Source organism: Tachypleus tridentatus, chromosome 13 (assembly GCF_004210375.1).
Source record: "Tachypleus tridentatus isolate NWPU-2018 chromosome 13, ASM421037v1, whole genome shotgun sequence".
In the NCBI taxonomy this organism is placed as follows: domain Eukaryota; kingdom Metazoa; phylum Arthropoda; class Merostomata; order Xiphosura; family Limulidae; genus Tachypleus; species Tachypleus tridentatus.
Window position 1 is genome coordinate 183408169 of NC_134837.1, and position 18249 is coordinate 183426417.

Genomic DNA, 18249 nt, shown 5'->3' on the forward strand with positions numbered 1-18249 from the left:
CTTATGTAGGCTGGTTGACCACTTTCAAGAAGTCCTTCCTATGTCCTGCCTAATACTTTGTAAATTTGGGTGTATTTTTCAACACTCACCTTAGTTGGGCTCAACTTTCTCCTCTCCAACTCTGTTCTTTGGACTTGTCAGTTTATCAAACCCTGTCTTCTCTCTTATTTTCTGCAAAAAAAGTTTCTATCACTTTTGAGGTTGTAATCTTTCATGATACCTCCAATTCTCCTCTGCTACTTTTTGGTGGACTCTGCACAATCAATGGAACCATGGTTGGATCTCTTAGATATTCCCATCACACTTGTTCCCATGTAGATGATATTCTCTGGTGGATGTGCAAGACTCGCACATTAGCAGGTGTCCCACTTTCTTGTCCTAGTCTGAATTTACATCTGTTTACAGATTCATTCCTTCAAGGTTGGGATATATATTGCTCACCGGGAGGCTTCAAATCATTGGTCTATAGATGAATGTTCTTTGCATATCACCATCCTGGAACTCTACTCTCTTCTTTCAGCTTTGGATCACTTTCTTCCTATTGCCAGACATTGCTTGGTACTGATTCATTGTGAGAGTTTCATGATGGTGGCTTATATCGTTCACCAAGTTGGCACCTGGTTAAGATCTCTCTGTTTTTTATACATTAGATTACCTATACTGGGCTTATATGCAACACATTCATTTACTTGCATGTTATGGCTGAGGTTCCTTCAGTCTTGTGGCAGATAACCTTTTTCTCCCTGACAAGATTTATCTGATAGAGTGATCTCTTCATTCAATCATTTTCTAGTGGCTTTGAAGTCTGTGGGGTTTTCTCACTTTTGCCACCAACATTAGTCACCTGTTAATCTTCTTTTGGTCCCCAGTGTTTCATCTCCTAGCTTTGGCCACAGTTACCTTCAGTCAGATTTAGTCACACAGATTTCTATATATTTATCCTTATATTTGATTGTTTTATGTGAGGTCCTCCTGATTGTTCCTTACAGGTTGGCTCAACCATGGTTTCTTCATTGACTGTAAATACAATTATTCCATGCTGTACCACTTCTTTTATTACCTTTATCAACCTCAGTCACTACTTATATACCCTGCACTTCACACGTGGCTTTTGTTTGGTCCTAAGTGAGGAAATTTAGATTCTTGTATCATTTAGCTTTTCAATTGGCTCAATCCATCTGTCCTTCTTCCATGAATGTTCATTGTTAAAAGTGGAATGTCTGTTGCACATAGTCCTGAACTCAGGGATTTCCTGCTGCTTGTCCTACTGTTGCTGATGTCTCCAAGTTTCTCCTGTGACTTTTTAACTGGGTTTCTTCTTCTCCTTGTTTTGAGGTTATCAGGCACCACTATCCCATACCTTTAATTTTTCCCATTAATGCAGGGTTTTTCTCTCAACCATCCTTACCATGTTAATCCATTATTTCAGGATTCTTTGCCCTCCTCGGCAAACTGTCATTTTTAACTGGGATATTAATGGGGCCCTTCATTCAAACCTATTTCCTAATGATTTTTATTTCACCTGTCCCTTCAGGCATATTTCCTTATTCTTTTGGCCTGTGAATGTCAACAGCCTGACCTATTCACCATCAATATTATGTGCATACTTTACCACCATATCCATCTTCTCCTTCATCTGTATAATTTCGTCCTCCTCAAAACCTTGGTGGCTTGTAAAGGTAACTTCTCCTATTCAATAACTCAAAGCTGGCACCTAATCTTTACCCTTGCTTTTTATCTCTATCGACCTTTAGAGGAAATTCAACGATTGGGCATCCTATTGGTAGGTAGGAAACATGTGATGATTTGCATGTGAGACATGTTGGAATAACTTTATTCCAGTCAGGGGATGCAGAAGGCTTGTAGCATGTGTAATAAAAAATGTTGGAATAAATAGCAGGAAAAAACAAGAATAGCTAATTTTGTGAGTGGTGGAAATAGTTATCAGAAATACATTTTCAATAACATCCAAACATTTCCACATAAGTATGAGCACTTCTGTGTTAAGGTTATTAACATTGAATATGTAGAAAAATTTTAATTTGTTGGAATTTTTAGGTATCTTAAAATGCCTTTAAACATTAAAACTTTGAAAAAAATTATTAATTCAATTATATCTTAAAACCAATGAAATTTAAATCACATAAGTGAAACATTAATCAGAGGTAATTTGGCTAATTATAGTCTTTCTAGTCAGAGTTGATGAGAATGGACTGAGTTGGTTCTGAGGTTGACCTTCGAACGTTTTAGCTTGCAAGCCAGTTTTGAATCCAAAGGAAATACCACAAAATGTTCTCCACTCTGTAGTCTGTGGGCGATTATAAGAGTAACAATCAATCTGTTGGCATGGGTAGTAGAGTTTTGCTGATTGGCTGACTTCCTTCTGGTCAGTAGTTCAAAATTGGAAACAACTTGCAGATAACTTTAATTGCTTTTCCATAAATACAGAATTCAGCCAAAGCTGTTAACAGTAACCTGTGTTAAGTAATAACCTGTTTATTTGGTATTATTTATACTGTATGTATGGTAAGATTGTAGTCAAATAGGAAATTATTAAACATTATGGTGTATAACAATTGATATGAAGTGAATACCATCTGTGATCTAACTAAACAAAGTTAAAGTTAATAATACTCATCACATGACTTTAATATTAGGCCTACTATATTTTTAACACTACATTCATTATTCATTCCCTTAGTGTTTGTTATGTCATAGCTGGATTGATGAGCTTTGTTTTGAGAGAAACTTGTCATTGGATTGGCAATGGAAGTGATGGACACAGTACAGTTTTAATATTATTATACATTGTATTCTAAACACAACTGGTATGGGTATTAAAACTTTACTTAAAATAAAGTACAGAACTATTATATTTTGTTCTTCTTGGAAACCTTTAGACACTGAATGAAGAATTTAGTGATAAAACTTAAAAATATAATAGGCATAATACTAATTCTTTGAGAAATATAATTTTAATAATTGATTATTGTGCATAGTTTGATTAATCTTAACATCAGGCAAATTATACTTTAAAACAGTTTATTTGTTGTTGGGTTTCTCTTTTTTAAGGTAAAAGTGTTATTTAGTGGAAATGAAATTCCCAAGAGTCCTTACACTGTGAAGGTAGAGGGCACTGCTGGTGATTTTAAGAAAGTTACAGCCAGTGGCCCTGGCTTGGATCCAATTGGAGTCACGGTTGGCCGACCTACATACTTTGACGTGTTTACAAAAGGTGCTTGTGTACAAATAAAAATTCTTTGGCTCTTTTGGTTTATATATTTAGTTGTTTTTTTCACTTATCCAAAGAAGCTAAAAGCATTTTCCATTAAAATATTTAAAGGAAAAAATACTAGATAATATTTCATTATAGTTGGAGTGTTTTTCTGAATCTAACTTTAACTGGGAGAATATAGGTTTTAAAATAAATCTATAACAAATCTCACTCATACGTTTGGTACAGTTTTGACTTTATGACAGACTGAATATTGAAAGCACGAGATCTGTAGTTTAGTCCCTGTTAACTAGATTTTAAGGGAGGCATCTAAAGATACATGTATTTTTTGTCTCATTTTTCTCTGTAAAATTATATTATAAATGTATCTTTGAGTTTATATATAAATAATTATTCCACTTGTATTTTGTAACATCTTTTTGTTTTTATTCTAGATGCTGGCAAAGGTCAGGTAGAAGTAATCATCTTAGACCAACAGGGTAATCGTAACACTACCCTGTACAGGCTAGTGAAGGTATCAGAATATGTTTATCGGTGTGAATATGTCGCTCAGACTGTTGGAGTCCATTCTGTTAATGTCTTTTTTGCTGGGCAACAGATTCCTAAAAGTCCCTTTGGAGTAAGGGTTTCTACTAGTAAGTTTTGTTTTCTTCTTTCATTTTTCTTTTATGTAATGTGCATCTCCACAGTAAAAATGTTTTCTACCTTTGTGCTTTATATGAGTATGAGATTGATTAATCATGTAAAGTTTGAATTTATAAAATATATTTTGTTCACACAATTGTAAGTTTTAGTATTAATGTATGTTACTCCATGAGACCTATTTCAATTAAAGTATTTGATAGCATGGCATGACAGAAAATATTACTGTGTTTTTGATAGTTGCTGATTCTCAAAGAATACGTGCTTATGGTAGAGGTCTTCAACCAAATGGGGTTCGTGTCAAAGAACTTGCAGATTTTAAAGTGTCTATGGCAAGCACGGGTGAGGGGGACCTAGACATTAAGGTCATTGGGCCTGGTGAGTACAGAATTTGAACACTTAAAACAATCTTCATTTAATTTGTTGATATGATTATGAACTTACTCAGAATTAGTTAAAGTTTCAAATATGCAAAACACTCAACATTTTTGTAATATCAAATTATGAAAAGTAATTGTTGATAAGGTACTAAATTTGTTTTTCCCTTTTAAATTTAAACATGTATTTCAGTCATTTTCAAGTTTTGTTAATTTGTTTTGTTTGTCTTTTTCTATAAGAATAAATATAATCTTTATAATTTTTGTAAAATAATACCATTTTTAAAATTATTTTATAGGGGGCATTAAAGAAAAGATTGAGGTTAAAAAAGTAGATGAAACTACCTACGAGTGCATCTATAAACCAATGAAGGAAGGACGTTACATTATTACAATTTCATATGGTGGACAAGAAATACCCCGTAGTCCGTTTGAAGTGAATGTTGGTCCTCATAAAGAATCCAAGATTAGAGCTTATGGTCCAGGACTGAAAGGAGGTGTTGTAGGTTTACCAGCAACCTTCACAGTAGAGACTAATGGAGAAACTGGATCTCTAGGTGACTTTGTTGATATCCCTCATTTATTTGACTTTGAACTAATAAATAAATATTTTATGGCTCTCACTGAATATGTCTATATTAATGGGGAAAAATAATAAAGAAACTTGTTAAATGAAATAAATTTCCTTTTTTTTTAAATTAATTTTGGAAGAGAATTGAGAAAAAATGTATGCTAATGAACATTTTTGAACTTTTTTTTAAATAAGAAGACTTGCCTTTAAGATCTTTGTATTTATATAAAAAGTAGAACTTCTGAGTTTGGGAATAGGAAAGTTTACAATAAGAAGCTACTCACATGTGATTTTCAAACAAACTTCATTTTTCCTCACATCAAAAGAATTTAAAATATGTAAGCATTTTTTATTAGTATAAAACTTAGTGTGTAGGATTAATATTGCTAATTTTCTGAACACCAGTTCATGTTACCGAAGGCTAACCTTAAATAGAATATTATCTAAGTGAGAGATTAGATTAATCATGGTACTACTGACATTTTAAGCACACTTCTTACAGAGCAGAGTTCTACATAAGTTGGAGTTTAGATTAAAAGCCAAGAATGAATAAGATGTATGTATTTTGCAGAATGTATGTTGTTATACATTTAGCATATAATGTCTTAAAAAACAAATAGTTTGTTTCAATATTATCAGATATTTGTCTAAGATGGAAAATATGAACAGTCTCACTTTTCCCAAGAGAGATTTTAAACACACACAAGAAATAGTAGTTTTGGAACTTTTTCATTTCTTTGAATTTTTCCCACTAGGCTTTGCAGTTGAAGGGCCATCTCAGGCTAAAATAGACTGTGAGGATAATGGTGATGGCTCAGCAGACATATGCTATTTACCAACAGCACCAGGGCAGTATGCTGTTCACATTCTCTGTGATAATGAAGATATTCCTAAATCGCCATACATTGCAGAGATTCTTCCAAAAGCTGAGTCCTTCCCTGAAAAGGTGTGTTGATGCAATCTTTTATATGATTAACATGCAAAGTGTCCAAGAAGTTTTGAGACACTTTTCTTAAAATTATGCCAAGAAACTGTTTAATGTAGAGGCACATGGTTTGCTGCATGTGCTAAAATAATGTCTGAAGAATTTTACACCACTGACAGATGTTATTAATGTGATATTTTACACCTCCAGACTAAAGCTTTAGTGTCTGTGATACTTGATGAAACTTGCTGTGTAGGATTGGATGGTGAGGCCTGATAAACTGGCTCTCCGTATTATCGAGATACTCCACCTGTGTAGCTTCATAAAGATCACGGTTACACTACTAAGGTTATGAAGGATGATGAATAAATGTATCAGCATATTCATGAAGCCTCTTCTGCAACATTGTAAAAACATTTGTCAAGAGATTTGATACCAATTGGATATTTTGTGTGTATGTGTGTAACTTGTGCATATGAACTGTGGTGGCTGTACGTGTATAAGGAACTTTAAATATTATTATACCAAATGTAACGAATGCTTATCTGAATTAAACAGTTTCTGTGATACCATATTTCAAAAGTGCTTCTCAAATTTTTAGACACCCAGTGTATATAAATATCTACCATTCATATCATATAAAAAAAAGGTTTTTGTTTTTCAGGATCACAAGAAATATAAATTTAAAAGCACCATTTTAAAACCATTTGGTTTATCTTAACATAAGGTCATGTTATTTTAAGCCTCTTAGCTTATTTTAAATTAAGATCATCCCATTTGAAACTACTTGGGTTATCTTACTATTAGGGCATGCCATTTGAAACTACTTGGGTTATCTTTCCATAAGATCATACCATTTGAAAGTACTTGGGTTATCTTTCCATAATATCATACCATTTGAAAGTACTTGGGTTATCTTTCCATAAGATCATACCATTTGAAAGTACTTGGGTTATCTTACCATAAGGTCATGTCATTTGAAAGTACTTGGGTTATCTTACCATAAGGTCATGTCATTTGAAAGTACTTGGGTTATCTTTCCATAAGGTCATGTCATTTGATAGTACTTGGGTTATCTTACCATAAGGTCATGTCATTTGATAGTACTTGGGTTATCTTACCATAAGGTCATGTCATTTGAAAGTACTTGGGTTATCTTACCATAAGGTCATGTCATTTGAACGTACTTGGGTTATCTTACCATAAGGTCATGTCATTTGAACGTACTTCGGTTATCTTACCATAAGGTCATACCATTTGATAGTACTTGGGTTATCTTACCATAAGGTCATGTCATTTGATTTGGTTTTTACTGTTATACTTTTACAAAAGTGTTCTATCCTCTGATGTAGAAATCTCATGTTTCTGTTTTATCTAACTTTATTCTATGTTAATGATCTGTCAGTGGTTTATTTCTTTTCTCAACATCCTCAGGTTAAAGCTTACGGTCCAGGACTTCAGAAGAATGGTGTAATCCAAGGACAGTTTACAGAGTTTACCATTGATGCACGTAAAGCTGGAAACCCAGTATCTTTAGAGGTTTCTGTAATGGATGAAAACTACAAATCTGTAAATGTAAACGTGCAAGATAATAAAGATGGGACATACAAATGTACTTATTGTCCTACTTCAAAAAATAAACACACCATACAAGTTAATTTGGCAGGAGCAGCAATATCCAATAGTCCTTTTAGGGTATGATAATGTTGTTGTTTTTTCTGATTAGTTAATGTGATATCTAATTTTAGTGGACAATTTCATTACAGATGTCATGTTAAACCATGAAACTGCCTCTGTTTTCTTTTATAGTCTTTACTGTTTAGTGAGGAACCTTCTGGACTGAATAATTAAATCAAAATAAAGAACAGCAACTATCACTGTAGGCTAGTTCTTATTTTCATATTTTGTATGAAGTCTTCATTAAGTTGCATTTAAAAACCAGGTTGTACGTTGGGAAATATTACAGACTTGTAAATTTGTAGGTGATGTTAGTTTTTTTAGTAAAATGAAATGGATGAAATAATATTACAGATAAAAAATATTTAGTTTTGATTTTAATGACTTTATCAGTAGTGCTTCAGCCATTTTCTTCTGTAGACATCTGTTTCTCTTTAGATGATTTCAACATTTTTTCTTTGCCAATGAGTTTTATTTTTTTAAGATGTTAAAAAGATGAGGGTCCTGTAAAATGTTCTTTAAGTATGAGGTTCGTTTCACTTCTTGTTTCTCCAATATAAAAGTGTTTACATGCATTTGATTTTGTAGATGACTCAGTTATTTTTTATTTTCTGTGAAGTAATTGTTAGTAATAATGTCTCTACCCATAATATCAAGTCATTGTCAAGTAAGATTTACTGATGATGGCTCAGTATTATGGGTCAAGATGTTACAATAGTTAAAATCAAAACTTACTTTCTGTTATTTAGTTTTGAATTGCAAGCAGTTTTTGTTTTTTGTTTACATCTGATTAACCAGTTTTAATTTTTTTTTATTTTATAAGATTACAGATACTGAAATCGTTTTCATTGAATAATTTCATTATATGTCTTCTTAAGAAACCAAATTAATATCCCACTATTTTATAAAGTTTTATTGATATTTCTACATCCTGTTGGTTTAATGCCATATTTTATAGAAAGTAAGAATACCACCCTGAAAACAACAAGCGGTCTTTACACAATACTTATTTCCAACACTGGCATTCCCAATCGATGTGAAGTGGTAATGAACTTGAAAGAATGGCTATATATTAATTATAACAAGAAATAAGAAAGTTTTTGTTTTAATTGTTATTATGATACTATGTGTGACTGAAATGATAAACTAATCTGGATATGTTTAAAAATGCTCAATATTATTACTAGCCTTTTCTGTTTTTTGTTTGTTTTTTTGAAGATGATTGTAAATACAGAAACTAACATTAGATACTGGTGTAACTTAGCAGTATTAAGTCAATATGAAATTTTAGAGAAATATTTTATATCGGACATTAAAACCATTGATTGCTTAAATATAAAGTTTTATTGATGTTGCAAAATGCAAATATTCAAAGCTTTGCCATTAAAGTACAATTATACAAATAGAAGAAGCAGGATTAAGTTACTTTAGTTATTTTTAGAACTATAATTGAACTTAACGTGAATTATGTATTAATTTGCTGGTATCCGATTTTTCTGTTTGCTTCTCAAGGTATATGTATCAGAACCTACTGATTCTACTAAAGTCAAAGTTTTTGGCCCAGGAGTTGAGAAAGGAGTCAAAGCACAGATTCCTACTCACTTCAATGTTGATGCCCAAGGTTGTGGTAAAGGTATGTTTGTCCTTTTTACATAAAAACACTGTGTTTATACCACTGGAAGTAATATCGTTCATTATATGGTCTATTAAGTTTCATAACAGGAAATTATTTACCAATGTGAACACACTTCCTCATTAAGTGACTGAAAGAAAAACACCCAAATCTGTAATTCACACTCAGTTTTGTTGTTTAACAGGAGATCTCCAAGTTTTATTGACTGATGAGAAAGGTATACAAGTTCCAGTTCAGATCCAAGATAATGAAGATGAAACCTACACTGTAGATTACGTAGCTCCCACTCCAGGGACTTACAAGGTAAATTTGTGCTCATTGACTGCACATATTGTAATACTCGTGTCAACCTCACCGTCAGTATGTGGAACTTTTGTTCATAGACACAAGGGAAACTTAGAATTATATCAAATCAGATTTTGATCACATACAATATTTTCTCATTACACTCTTCAGTTAATTGTTATTACATTTAGTTTTGTAAATTTGTTACAATGTACTTCTTAATGATTGTGTTGAAATATTTTGTATTTGTGATAAGTTCCATGATATATGTGCTTATATACAGTGTAATGTTCTTTGATACCAAATTGAGGCAACTGTTGTTTTAGATTCAAGACAATGAAAATATTATATACATTTATTTTCTATTTGTAATAAATTTAGGAATGTGTTTGAAAATAGTTTTGGCATATTTTTAAACACTTACAGAAAACTAGTAGTGCATTTGAAGACATTAATCATCTACTTTTAATGTTGTCAAACTTTTTGTTTTGTAAAGAAATTAATATTATGTTATAAAATTTCTTAACGAAGCTGATTTGTGTTTTTTTCTAATTGGATTTGCTTTAACAGGTTTCTGATGACTACCTCTGACATATCTGCTCTGAATAATTTAAAAATAGTCTTCCAGTGCTTGAAATTAAATAGTGAATAACATAACTTGCTATCATTAAATGCAAATTTGATTACTCATGTTCATGAAAGTTGAAATTTCTTTTTTATTCTTTTTGCAAGGTTACTGTTATGTTTGCTGGAGAGGAGATCCCAAATAGTCCAATTAAAGTTAACATACAGCCACGAGTGGATGTCAGCAAGATCAGGGTGGATGGATTAGAGTCAAGTGAGTGCTATAATAATATAAATGTTAAATATCTTCTTGTTGTTGATTAAAGCACTGTGCTTACTTAAACAAAGATCTTGCTGTTGATAACAGTCCTCATACCATTTTTATTAAATTTTAGTCAAATGCTTTAAACATTGATTTTTCCCTCAGAACCTTTAATCAAATATTTTATAAACATGTTAAATAAACTTGTGCTTTAACATCTCTGTGTGAAAGTAATAAATGCTTTGATTGTATTCTATAAAATTTGCCAATAGATGAATGTGGATAAATAGTATATTTAAAGAAAATTAATTTTAATGTGAATAAACTTATTTGATGCAATTAGGCCAAGTGTTTAATTATATCTTTCATAATTGACCATTTATTCCAAAAATCACTTACTCTTAAAACTTGGTTTAATATATTTTTCTTCTAGTATTACTAATTTTTATTTAAATCTATTATTATTAATTTTCAAAATCAGCCAAGTGCACTTAATTTGAACTTGATATTCTGTAATGTTGTTAGGAAAATTTAACTGTCATAAACAAGTTCTTACATTCTGATTATTTTACTTTCCTCCAAAAGATAAAGTATATTACTTAATTTATCCTGTGATTTTTCTGAAGACAACATCTCATTGTGTATACTATTTTAAGTATGGTTCATATGTATTGTACTAATTTATTAACATTTATTTTAGTTGCAACTATAAAGTAAACAGGTGTTATGAAGTTTGTGTTTAGAATTATTATGAACCATAAAGTTTATTGAAAATGCTAGAATTGTTTTTATTGTTTAGCTAGTGATTATACTGTTTTTAATTCTATGTAGTAATAAAGAATGCATTGTTCAGTCTTGTTAATTATGTACTGCTAGTTATGCATGTGCTTGCATGATTATCTTATGAAATTGTGCACGTGTCAATGAAGAAAATAAAACTTTTTGAACTTCTTTAGGAAATCAAAAACTTCCTTTTCTTTTATGCTATGATCTTCTAACCTAGTTAAAGTATACACTAATAAAACAAGGTTTCATTAGTAGTTCATTCCATAGAGAATGTTAATTGTTCTACCAATTTGTTAGATAGAAATGTATTAAATCCAGATAAATTCTTTCAACTCAGGCTGACTTCAGACTACATACTATACTCTGGATTTTGTCATCTGAGTGGTAATTAAATTCCATAAGTATCTGAGTAAGTGTATTTTACTTGCTAGTTATCAAATGGTTTACCTATTCAAAGAGAGCCTGTTGAATGAAAGCACTCATTTTGTGGCTTATTGGAAAGTTTCTGTTTTTATAAAATACGAATTCAGGGTTCCAGTCTCTGCAATGGACACCACACATATATAGACCGTTGTATAGTTTTATGCTGAAACAAATGGTCAAACTTGATCAGAAAATGGTGGAACTAAATCTAAATTTAACACTTCATGATTGGATCATAATCACCATTGAGACAAAACCCCAAATCTTGTAAGTGTTCTGCACTTATCTTCTTTGTATTTTAGCATAAAGTATTATAGTCATTGAAAACCCTAAACTGTGAAAAGATAATTTCTGTTTGTAATGTAAAACCAAAATATAAAGTAAAGGGATGGTTCAAGCAGTATGTTTTTGTAAGTTGCTTATTTTTCTAATGCTATGATCTGCATGCATTACATCTGAGTCCAAACTCTTATTGAATAGGGCTAGGAATGGTTAGGTAGTGGTTAGCATACTGGACTGTGAATTTGAGGGTCCATAGTTCATACTATATTTTCATAAAAACATGCTTCTTTATTCTGATTGAAATCCAGTAACATATCAGTGGGCAATGATCAAATTTTGATCATCTTGAAAAATTTAAAGATAACTCCTAGTGTCTGTGTGTAGACACAGTACTGATCTTGTTAAATGCTGTTTATGTAATGACCCACAGTCCCTGTTTTTTTACAGGATAGTGGAGTTAACTAGGACTTGTATTATTTTTCTGACATATATCATTCTGAAGATAGTGATGATATGTTTTGTTTTATTTTTTGGCATGTTAAAGATCCACGTGTTTTTTGCAGTATGATAATCAGAAGCAACAGTACAGATTATGTGGCATTCCTTTTTTAAAGATTTTGTCACTGAATTGTTTTGAAGTGTTGTTGTTTTTTTGTAAATATAATTTACTAGTGGAAGTGAACTGAAATTACTGTACAGTGATAAAATATTTTCCACATGCTTCAATCAGTTTAGTGGTGCAATGAAAAAGCTATTTATATTTTACATATCATTTAGTCTAAAATCAAACATACTTAGTCTTGTGTGTCTTGCAATGTATAATATGGGGAATAGTTTAGCCTTGAGATTGACTTTTAACCAGTCGTATTTCATAATTTTAGATCTTATATTCATAATTAAGAATAGGAATAAAAATAACAAGTCACCACTACTTCACAGAAGACTGAAGATACTGGGAAGGGATTGTCCTAGTAGTAATTATAATTAAATGAGGCATTGTGGCTCCATCTAATGAAGGTGTGAATTAAAATGGTGTGAACTGTAAGTTTAATAGTTAAGCTACTAATTTTCTTGAGTGTGTATTGACATTACCAGTATACAGTTTGTTACTATTGAGTATTGTTTAATCAAATGACTGTATGGTGGATTGCTGTGGATGCTGTCCTTAACCTGCATGCCTTCAAGAATGTCGTAGAAGAAATATATTAGTTGGTATTTCTGTTGATGTGGTGAGACTAGCATGACGAATGTGGTGGGTGGCTGAATGGGGTGCCCTGTCTACTTTCACCCAATCAGCGGCTCCAATCAACTCCCTGCAGCAGTTCAGAGTGATCACCCAAGGAGCTGGAGGCCAGCATGCAGACTTTTCCATCACCATCACCAGTCCATCAGGACGGAAAACAAAAGCTCACATCATTCCAACAGCTGAAGGTTTCCTTGTCAACTTCATGCCCACTGAACTAGGGGAGTATCTTCTAGCCATTGCTTTCTGTGGTGCTCCTGTGTCCACTATTCCTTACAGGATGATGGTCAAACCAGATGCAGACTTCAATTTAGTTCAGGCTTATGGCCCTGGACTGACTGGTGGTATTAAGAACAGACCTGCTGAGTTTGTGATTGATACAAGAGAAGCTGGCCAAGGTAACCTAGGTGTGACAGTAGAGGGACCATGTGAAGCTGCAATTAACTGCCGTGACAATGGAGATGGAACTTGTTCTGTGGCTTATTTTCCTACAGAAGTTGGACATTATATTGTAAATATCACATTCAATGGTCATCATGTTCCAGGATCACCTTTTGATACCTTCATTATATCAGATGTGGAGGTTCGAGATATTCGAGTGAGAGGCATTGGAATACAACCTCAGGGTAAGAAGGAACTTATAGTTTACTGTACATATGTTTTCACTTGTAATTATTATTATCTTCTTTATTCTTGAAGAAACAAATAAAATCATACTAACTCCATATCTTAGTTTTTATCTCAATTTTAACTGGCTAGAAAATAACTTTATACATATACAGGGTGTTTGGAAAGTCACTGTGCACTTATATATTTATTAACAGACATGTTTCAGTATAGAATACAGGAGGTAAATATGAATGACAGTTATAAACAATGTTGAAAGTGACCCCTGTTGGCATCAATACAGGCCTGGATCCTTCTTATTTTGTTTCTAAACACCATTATCAGTTGCTGGCTTGAAATAGACTGAATAAAATATGATTGCAAAACTTCACAGTGACTTTCCAAACACACTTATATTAACATGACAAGAAAATAACTTTATACATATATATTAACAGGACAAGAAAATAACTTTATACATATATGTTAACATGACAAGAAAATAACTTTATACATAATATATTAACATGCTAGAAAATAACTTTATACAGTTACAACAGAAAGTGTTCGTACCCCTGCATCATGAGTAGTTTTTTCCTTATAACTTAAAAAGTATCATGATTAGGATAATGAAAGTGTGGTTTCTTATAAATATTATACTAACACACTTCTACATAACTTTTTATGTAAACTGAACGACAAATAAACTGTTTATAAACAAATAACCAAACATAGGAGGGGCAGAAAGTTTTTATGCATCTACTTTAATGTACATTTGTGTAGCCTTTCAAGTTTTTCGGATGACACTGATGAACCCTGGTTTTCAACTCATGGCAAACAATTTCAATTGGGTTGAGATCGGATGACTGCGATGGCCACTCCAGAACGCTTATATGGTTCCTCTGCAACCAGGATTGCACATATTTTGATGTGTGCTTAGGTTCATTGTCTTGCTGGAAGATCCAACGACGCCCAAGCCGCAAGTTACGAGCATCATTCTTGATATAAGTGCCTAATATATCAATGTACTCTTCTTTTTTCATGATTCCGTTGACATGGTGAAGGCTGCCTACATCAGAAGAGCTGAAGGAACCCCATAGCATGATTGAGTCACCTCCATGTTTAGCTGTAGGGACTGTGTTCTTTGGAAGATTTCGTTCCCCTTTCTTATGGAAAATATAGCAAACATCATTGTGGCAGAAAAACTCGATTTTAGTCTTGTCTGACCAGAGAATATTCTTCCAATAGGTAAAGGGTTTATCTATATGCTTTCTTGCATACCTCAGTCGTGCTTCTAAATGAACAGGCTTTATGTGTGGAGTTCTACGAGGACGGCATGCTTTGAACCCAGAAAAGCGTAACATGTTTGTTACTGTAGAGATGCTTACTTCAACCCCAGTTTCTCTTACCAGTTTCTGTATGTCATTACATGTTAAACGAGGATACCTCTTGGTTCTCTCTGGAATTTTGGTGAGGCGTCTGGAATGACGGAGTTCAGTAGTTGATCCTGTAAGCTTAAACTTGGCAATTATGCTCTGAACAGTAGATTTCGGCACATTAAGTTGTGTAGCAATACTGGAAAAAGAGACACATGAGACTTGTATTTTACAATAATTCGGTTTTTTAAATCACGGGAGAGTTGTTTCCTGTTCGCCATGATGACCAAACAGATAATGACGGAGATGGCGCTAAATTGCCACAAGTACATTTTTTACTGGCTAAATTCCAATAATTATGAACCCAATGTCGAGTTCTGGAATGGTATAATATAGTTTATTCGCCAAACTAAACAAAATTTTTACGGGAATATCAGTTTTTTCACACATTCTGAAATGTACAAACACTTTCTGCTCCTCCTATTTTTGGTTATTTGTTTATAAACAGTTTATTTGTCGTTTAATTTACATAAACATTTATGTAGATGTGTTTCAGTATAATATTTATAATATACCATACTTCTATTAGCCTAATCATGATACTTTATAAGTTATGAGCAAAAAACCACTCGGGATGCAGGGGTACGAACACTTTCTGTCATAACTGTATATTAACATGACTAGAAAATCAAATTCTAATACTTAGAAAGTGTAAGAATTACTTTTGTCGAATTTTAAGAGTACCAAATCACTAAGAAATGTTTTTACTGTCCTTAGTTTTTAACATGATTTCCTGAATATGAATATTTACTTCAAATATATTCTACTTTAAATTTATTTAAATACTGAAATTATCTACTGTTTAACTAAGTTCACTTGTGTTATTACTTTATGTTTCATATGATTCCCAAAGCTTTATTTCTTAGTAAAATTAAAGTAACCACTTGAGTTTAAAAGAATTAACTGTTAAGTCCAAACAGATGTGTTCAACATAAGACCTTGAATCATTCAAAGAGTTGAAGATTTCATGATGCAGATAATTTGTCTGGCATGTGTTAAAAACAAATCTATGGCTTCTTAAGTTTATTTTCTAAAACATCTTACATATGGCTAAGAAAGAAGCTAATACAATGAAGAGATGCAAGTTTTAAGAAGTTTGAAGTTTATTGTTGGGCTGTTTCAAACTGTGCAGAAATGTAAATATATATATGTACACACACACACAAATGCATACATCATTAACATGGTTTGAAAATCAGATATTTTGAAATAGAAGTAAAATGCTGTCCTATGTGTAAAAACTTAAAATTTTCAGCAAACTTTCCATCCAGCTTTTTAAACACTTGCCCACTAATCTATCAGTGTTTGCTTATTTCTTTTTAACCTTGTTTTTTTAAAAGTACATCTGTTTTTTTGTTTTGACAGTTTCTTTCAGCCTTTACCGTGATCACTTACCACACATTTTGTATTATTTGTATTATCTTAATTAATACTGCTTCCCTATAGAATTTTTGGTTAAAAGGTTCAAAAGTCAATAATCTGTCTGTGTTGAATTTGAAATTAAGATAACTTTTTTTCTGAAATGGTATCACCATAACTATCTTGACCTTCATTTGCTCTTTAGGCATTGGTATAATTTTTAAAAGTGCACCAGTCCTTGAATATGAAAATTTGTTCAATAGCTAATTTTGTTTTTGTAGTCTGAACATTATGAACTAATATTTTTTATAATTTTAATGAAGAAGGTGGAATTTTGAAACATCTATAATTAAAGACGTTTTTTGGTGTTACCATGTTTTTAATATTTGTTATAAAATGTTGTTTCTGGCCAGGCATGGTCAGGTGATTAGAGCACTTGACTCATAATTTGAGGGTTGCAGGTTCAAATCCTTGTCACACTAAACATGCTCATCTTTTCAGCCATGGAGGCTTAAAATGTGATAGTCAGTCCCACTATTCATTGGTGACAAAGTACCCCAAGAGTAAGTGGTGGGTGGTGGTGACGAGCTGCCTTCTCTCTAGTCTTACATTGTTAAATTACGGACGGCAAGCCCTCATGTAGCTTTGAGCAAAATTAAAAAAAATAAACAAGCTGATGAATCAGAATACCTTTAAATTTTAGAAATAACTTGAACTTGCATCTTTCAAATGTGAAATAATTGATATTTTTTATTTTACAAACTTAAATTATAACTAAGAAATCCTTCTAATTCTTAAGAGTAGGATGATTCTGTTGTGGGCTGCCTTGATCTAGTAAATGAATACTTGGAGTTGGATTTAACAGATGGAGTTTTCAGTTTTCCTGATATGACTTGATTGTTTATTTTATTGTTTACCTTGAAGCTTTCTGTTTCTTCACAATTGTTAGTTTTTGATGGAATTAATTGCCTCTCTATGTTTTCTGTTCAAGATAGTTAGGGAACTTGACTCGCAGTGTGAGGGTAATGGGTCTGAATCCCCATCCCACCAAACATACTTGCCTTTTCATCCATAAGGGTGTTATAATGTGACAGTCAATCCCACTATTCATTGTTGAAAGAATAGCCAAAGAGTTGGCAGTTGGTCGTGATGACTAACTGTCCTCTCTCCAGTCTTACACTACTAAATTAAGGACAGCTAGCAGAGATGGCTCTTGTATAGCTTTCAGCAAAATTCAAAACAAACAAAACCAATCTCTTTCTGAAAATTTATTGGTTAAGACTGATGTTTTATTGTTTGCTTCACCTATGAAGTTTCTTTTATTTTCTCATAATTCATCATATTTTTAGTGTTTAGTAGGATCTTGTTCTTTACATTCTTTAATTTCTTCTTAGAGTGCACCAAAGAATTGTTACATTTCCTTTTCTTATGTCTTCTGATGGGCCAGTGAGTTTACATATTTGCAATACAAAAAATCTGGAATTCTCCTAGATGGACACAACAGGTAGTGCAAGGTGGCTCTGCATTAAAAAAGTGTTTTTTTTCCATTTGTTATAGGTTTTTTGAGTAATCCTCTGTGTTAAGCTTAATTTGCCTTTCTGAAGAGACAGACTTTGTTGCATGAGAGTTCTTATGTTACTTCTGATTAAGCTTCTTAATTTTGTTGTTTTTATATAAATAATGCTTCTACTCAGATAACCTATCGTGTAGCTTTGTGCTTAACTTCAAACAAACAAACACACAGAAGTTTAGGGTTGCTTACTTTTATTGAGTAATTAATTTTGTATGGACAGTGTTCATCTTAAAGGGCAGAATAAAACTTGTGGTAGTGTCATTCAATGTTAGTGAAGGAGTTGAGTCTGTTTGCTGTTATTTTCCATTGACCAGTGAGGATTCCATCTTGCTATAATAGTAGTAGTGTTTGTGCATAGTCTAAACTACAT

At 32.4% G+C, this 18249-nt stretch overlaps 1 protein-coding gene across 5 annotated transcripts in view; it reads left to right on the forward strand.

Annotated features, from left to right (window-relative positions):
• The window catches only part of LOC143239787 (filamin-A-like), a 167363-nt gene that overhangs the window by 53395 nt on the left and 95719 nt on the right, over positions 1-18249 (forward strand). For all 5 annotated transcript variants that reach the window (XM_076481298.1, XM_076481296.1, XM_076481301.1 and 2 more), the window contains 10 exons: positions 3073-3235; positions 3670-3870; positions 4118-4255; positions 4554-4811; positions 5581-5771; positions 7185-7445; positions 8940-9060; positions 9245-9363; positions 10078-10183; positions 12959-13531. In XM_076481298.1, the coding sequence (XP_076337413.1) occupies positions 3073-3235; positions 3670-3870; positions 4118-4255; positions 4554-4811; positions 5581-5771; positions 7185-7445; positions 8940-9060; positions 9245-9363; positions 10078-10183; positions 12959-13531 (2131 nt within the window). The remainder of the gene's footprint in view (positions 1-3072; positions 3236-3669; positions 3871-4117; positions 4256-4553; positions 4812-5580; positions 5772-7184; positions 7446-8939; positions 9061-9244; positions 9364-10077; positions 10184-12958; positions 13532-18249) is intronic.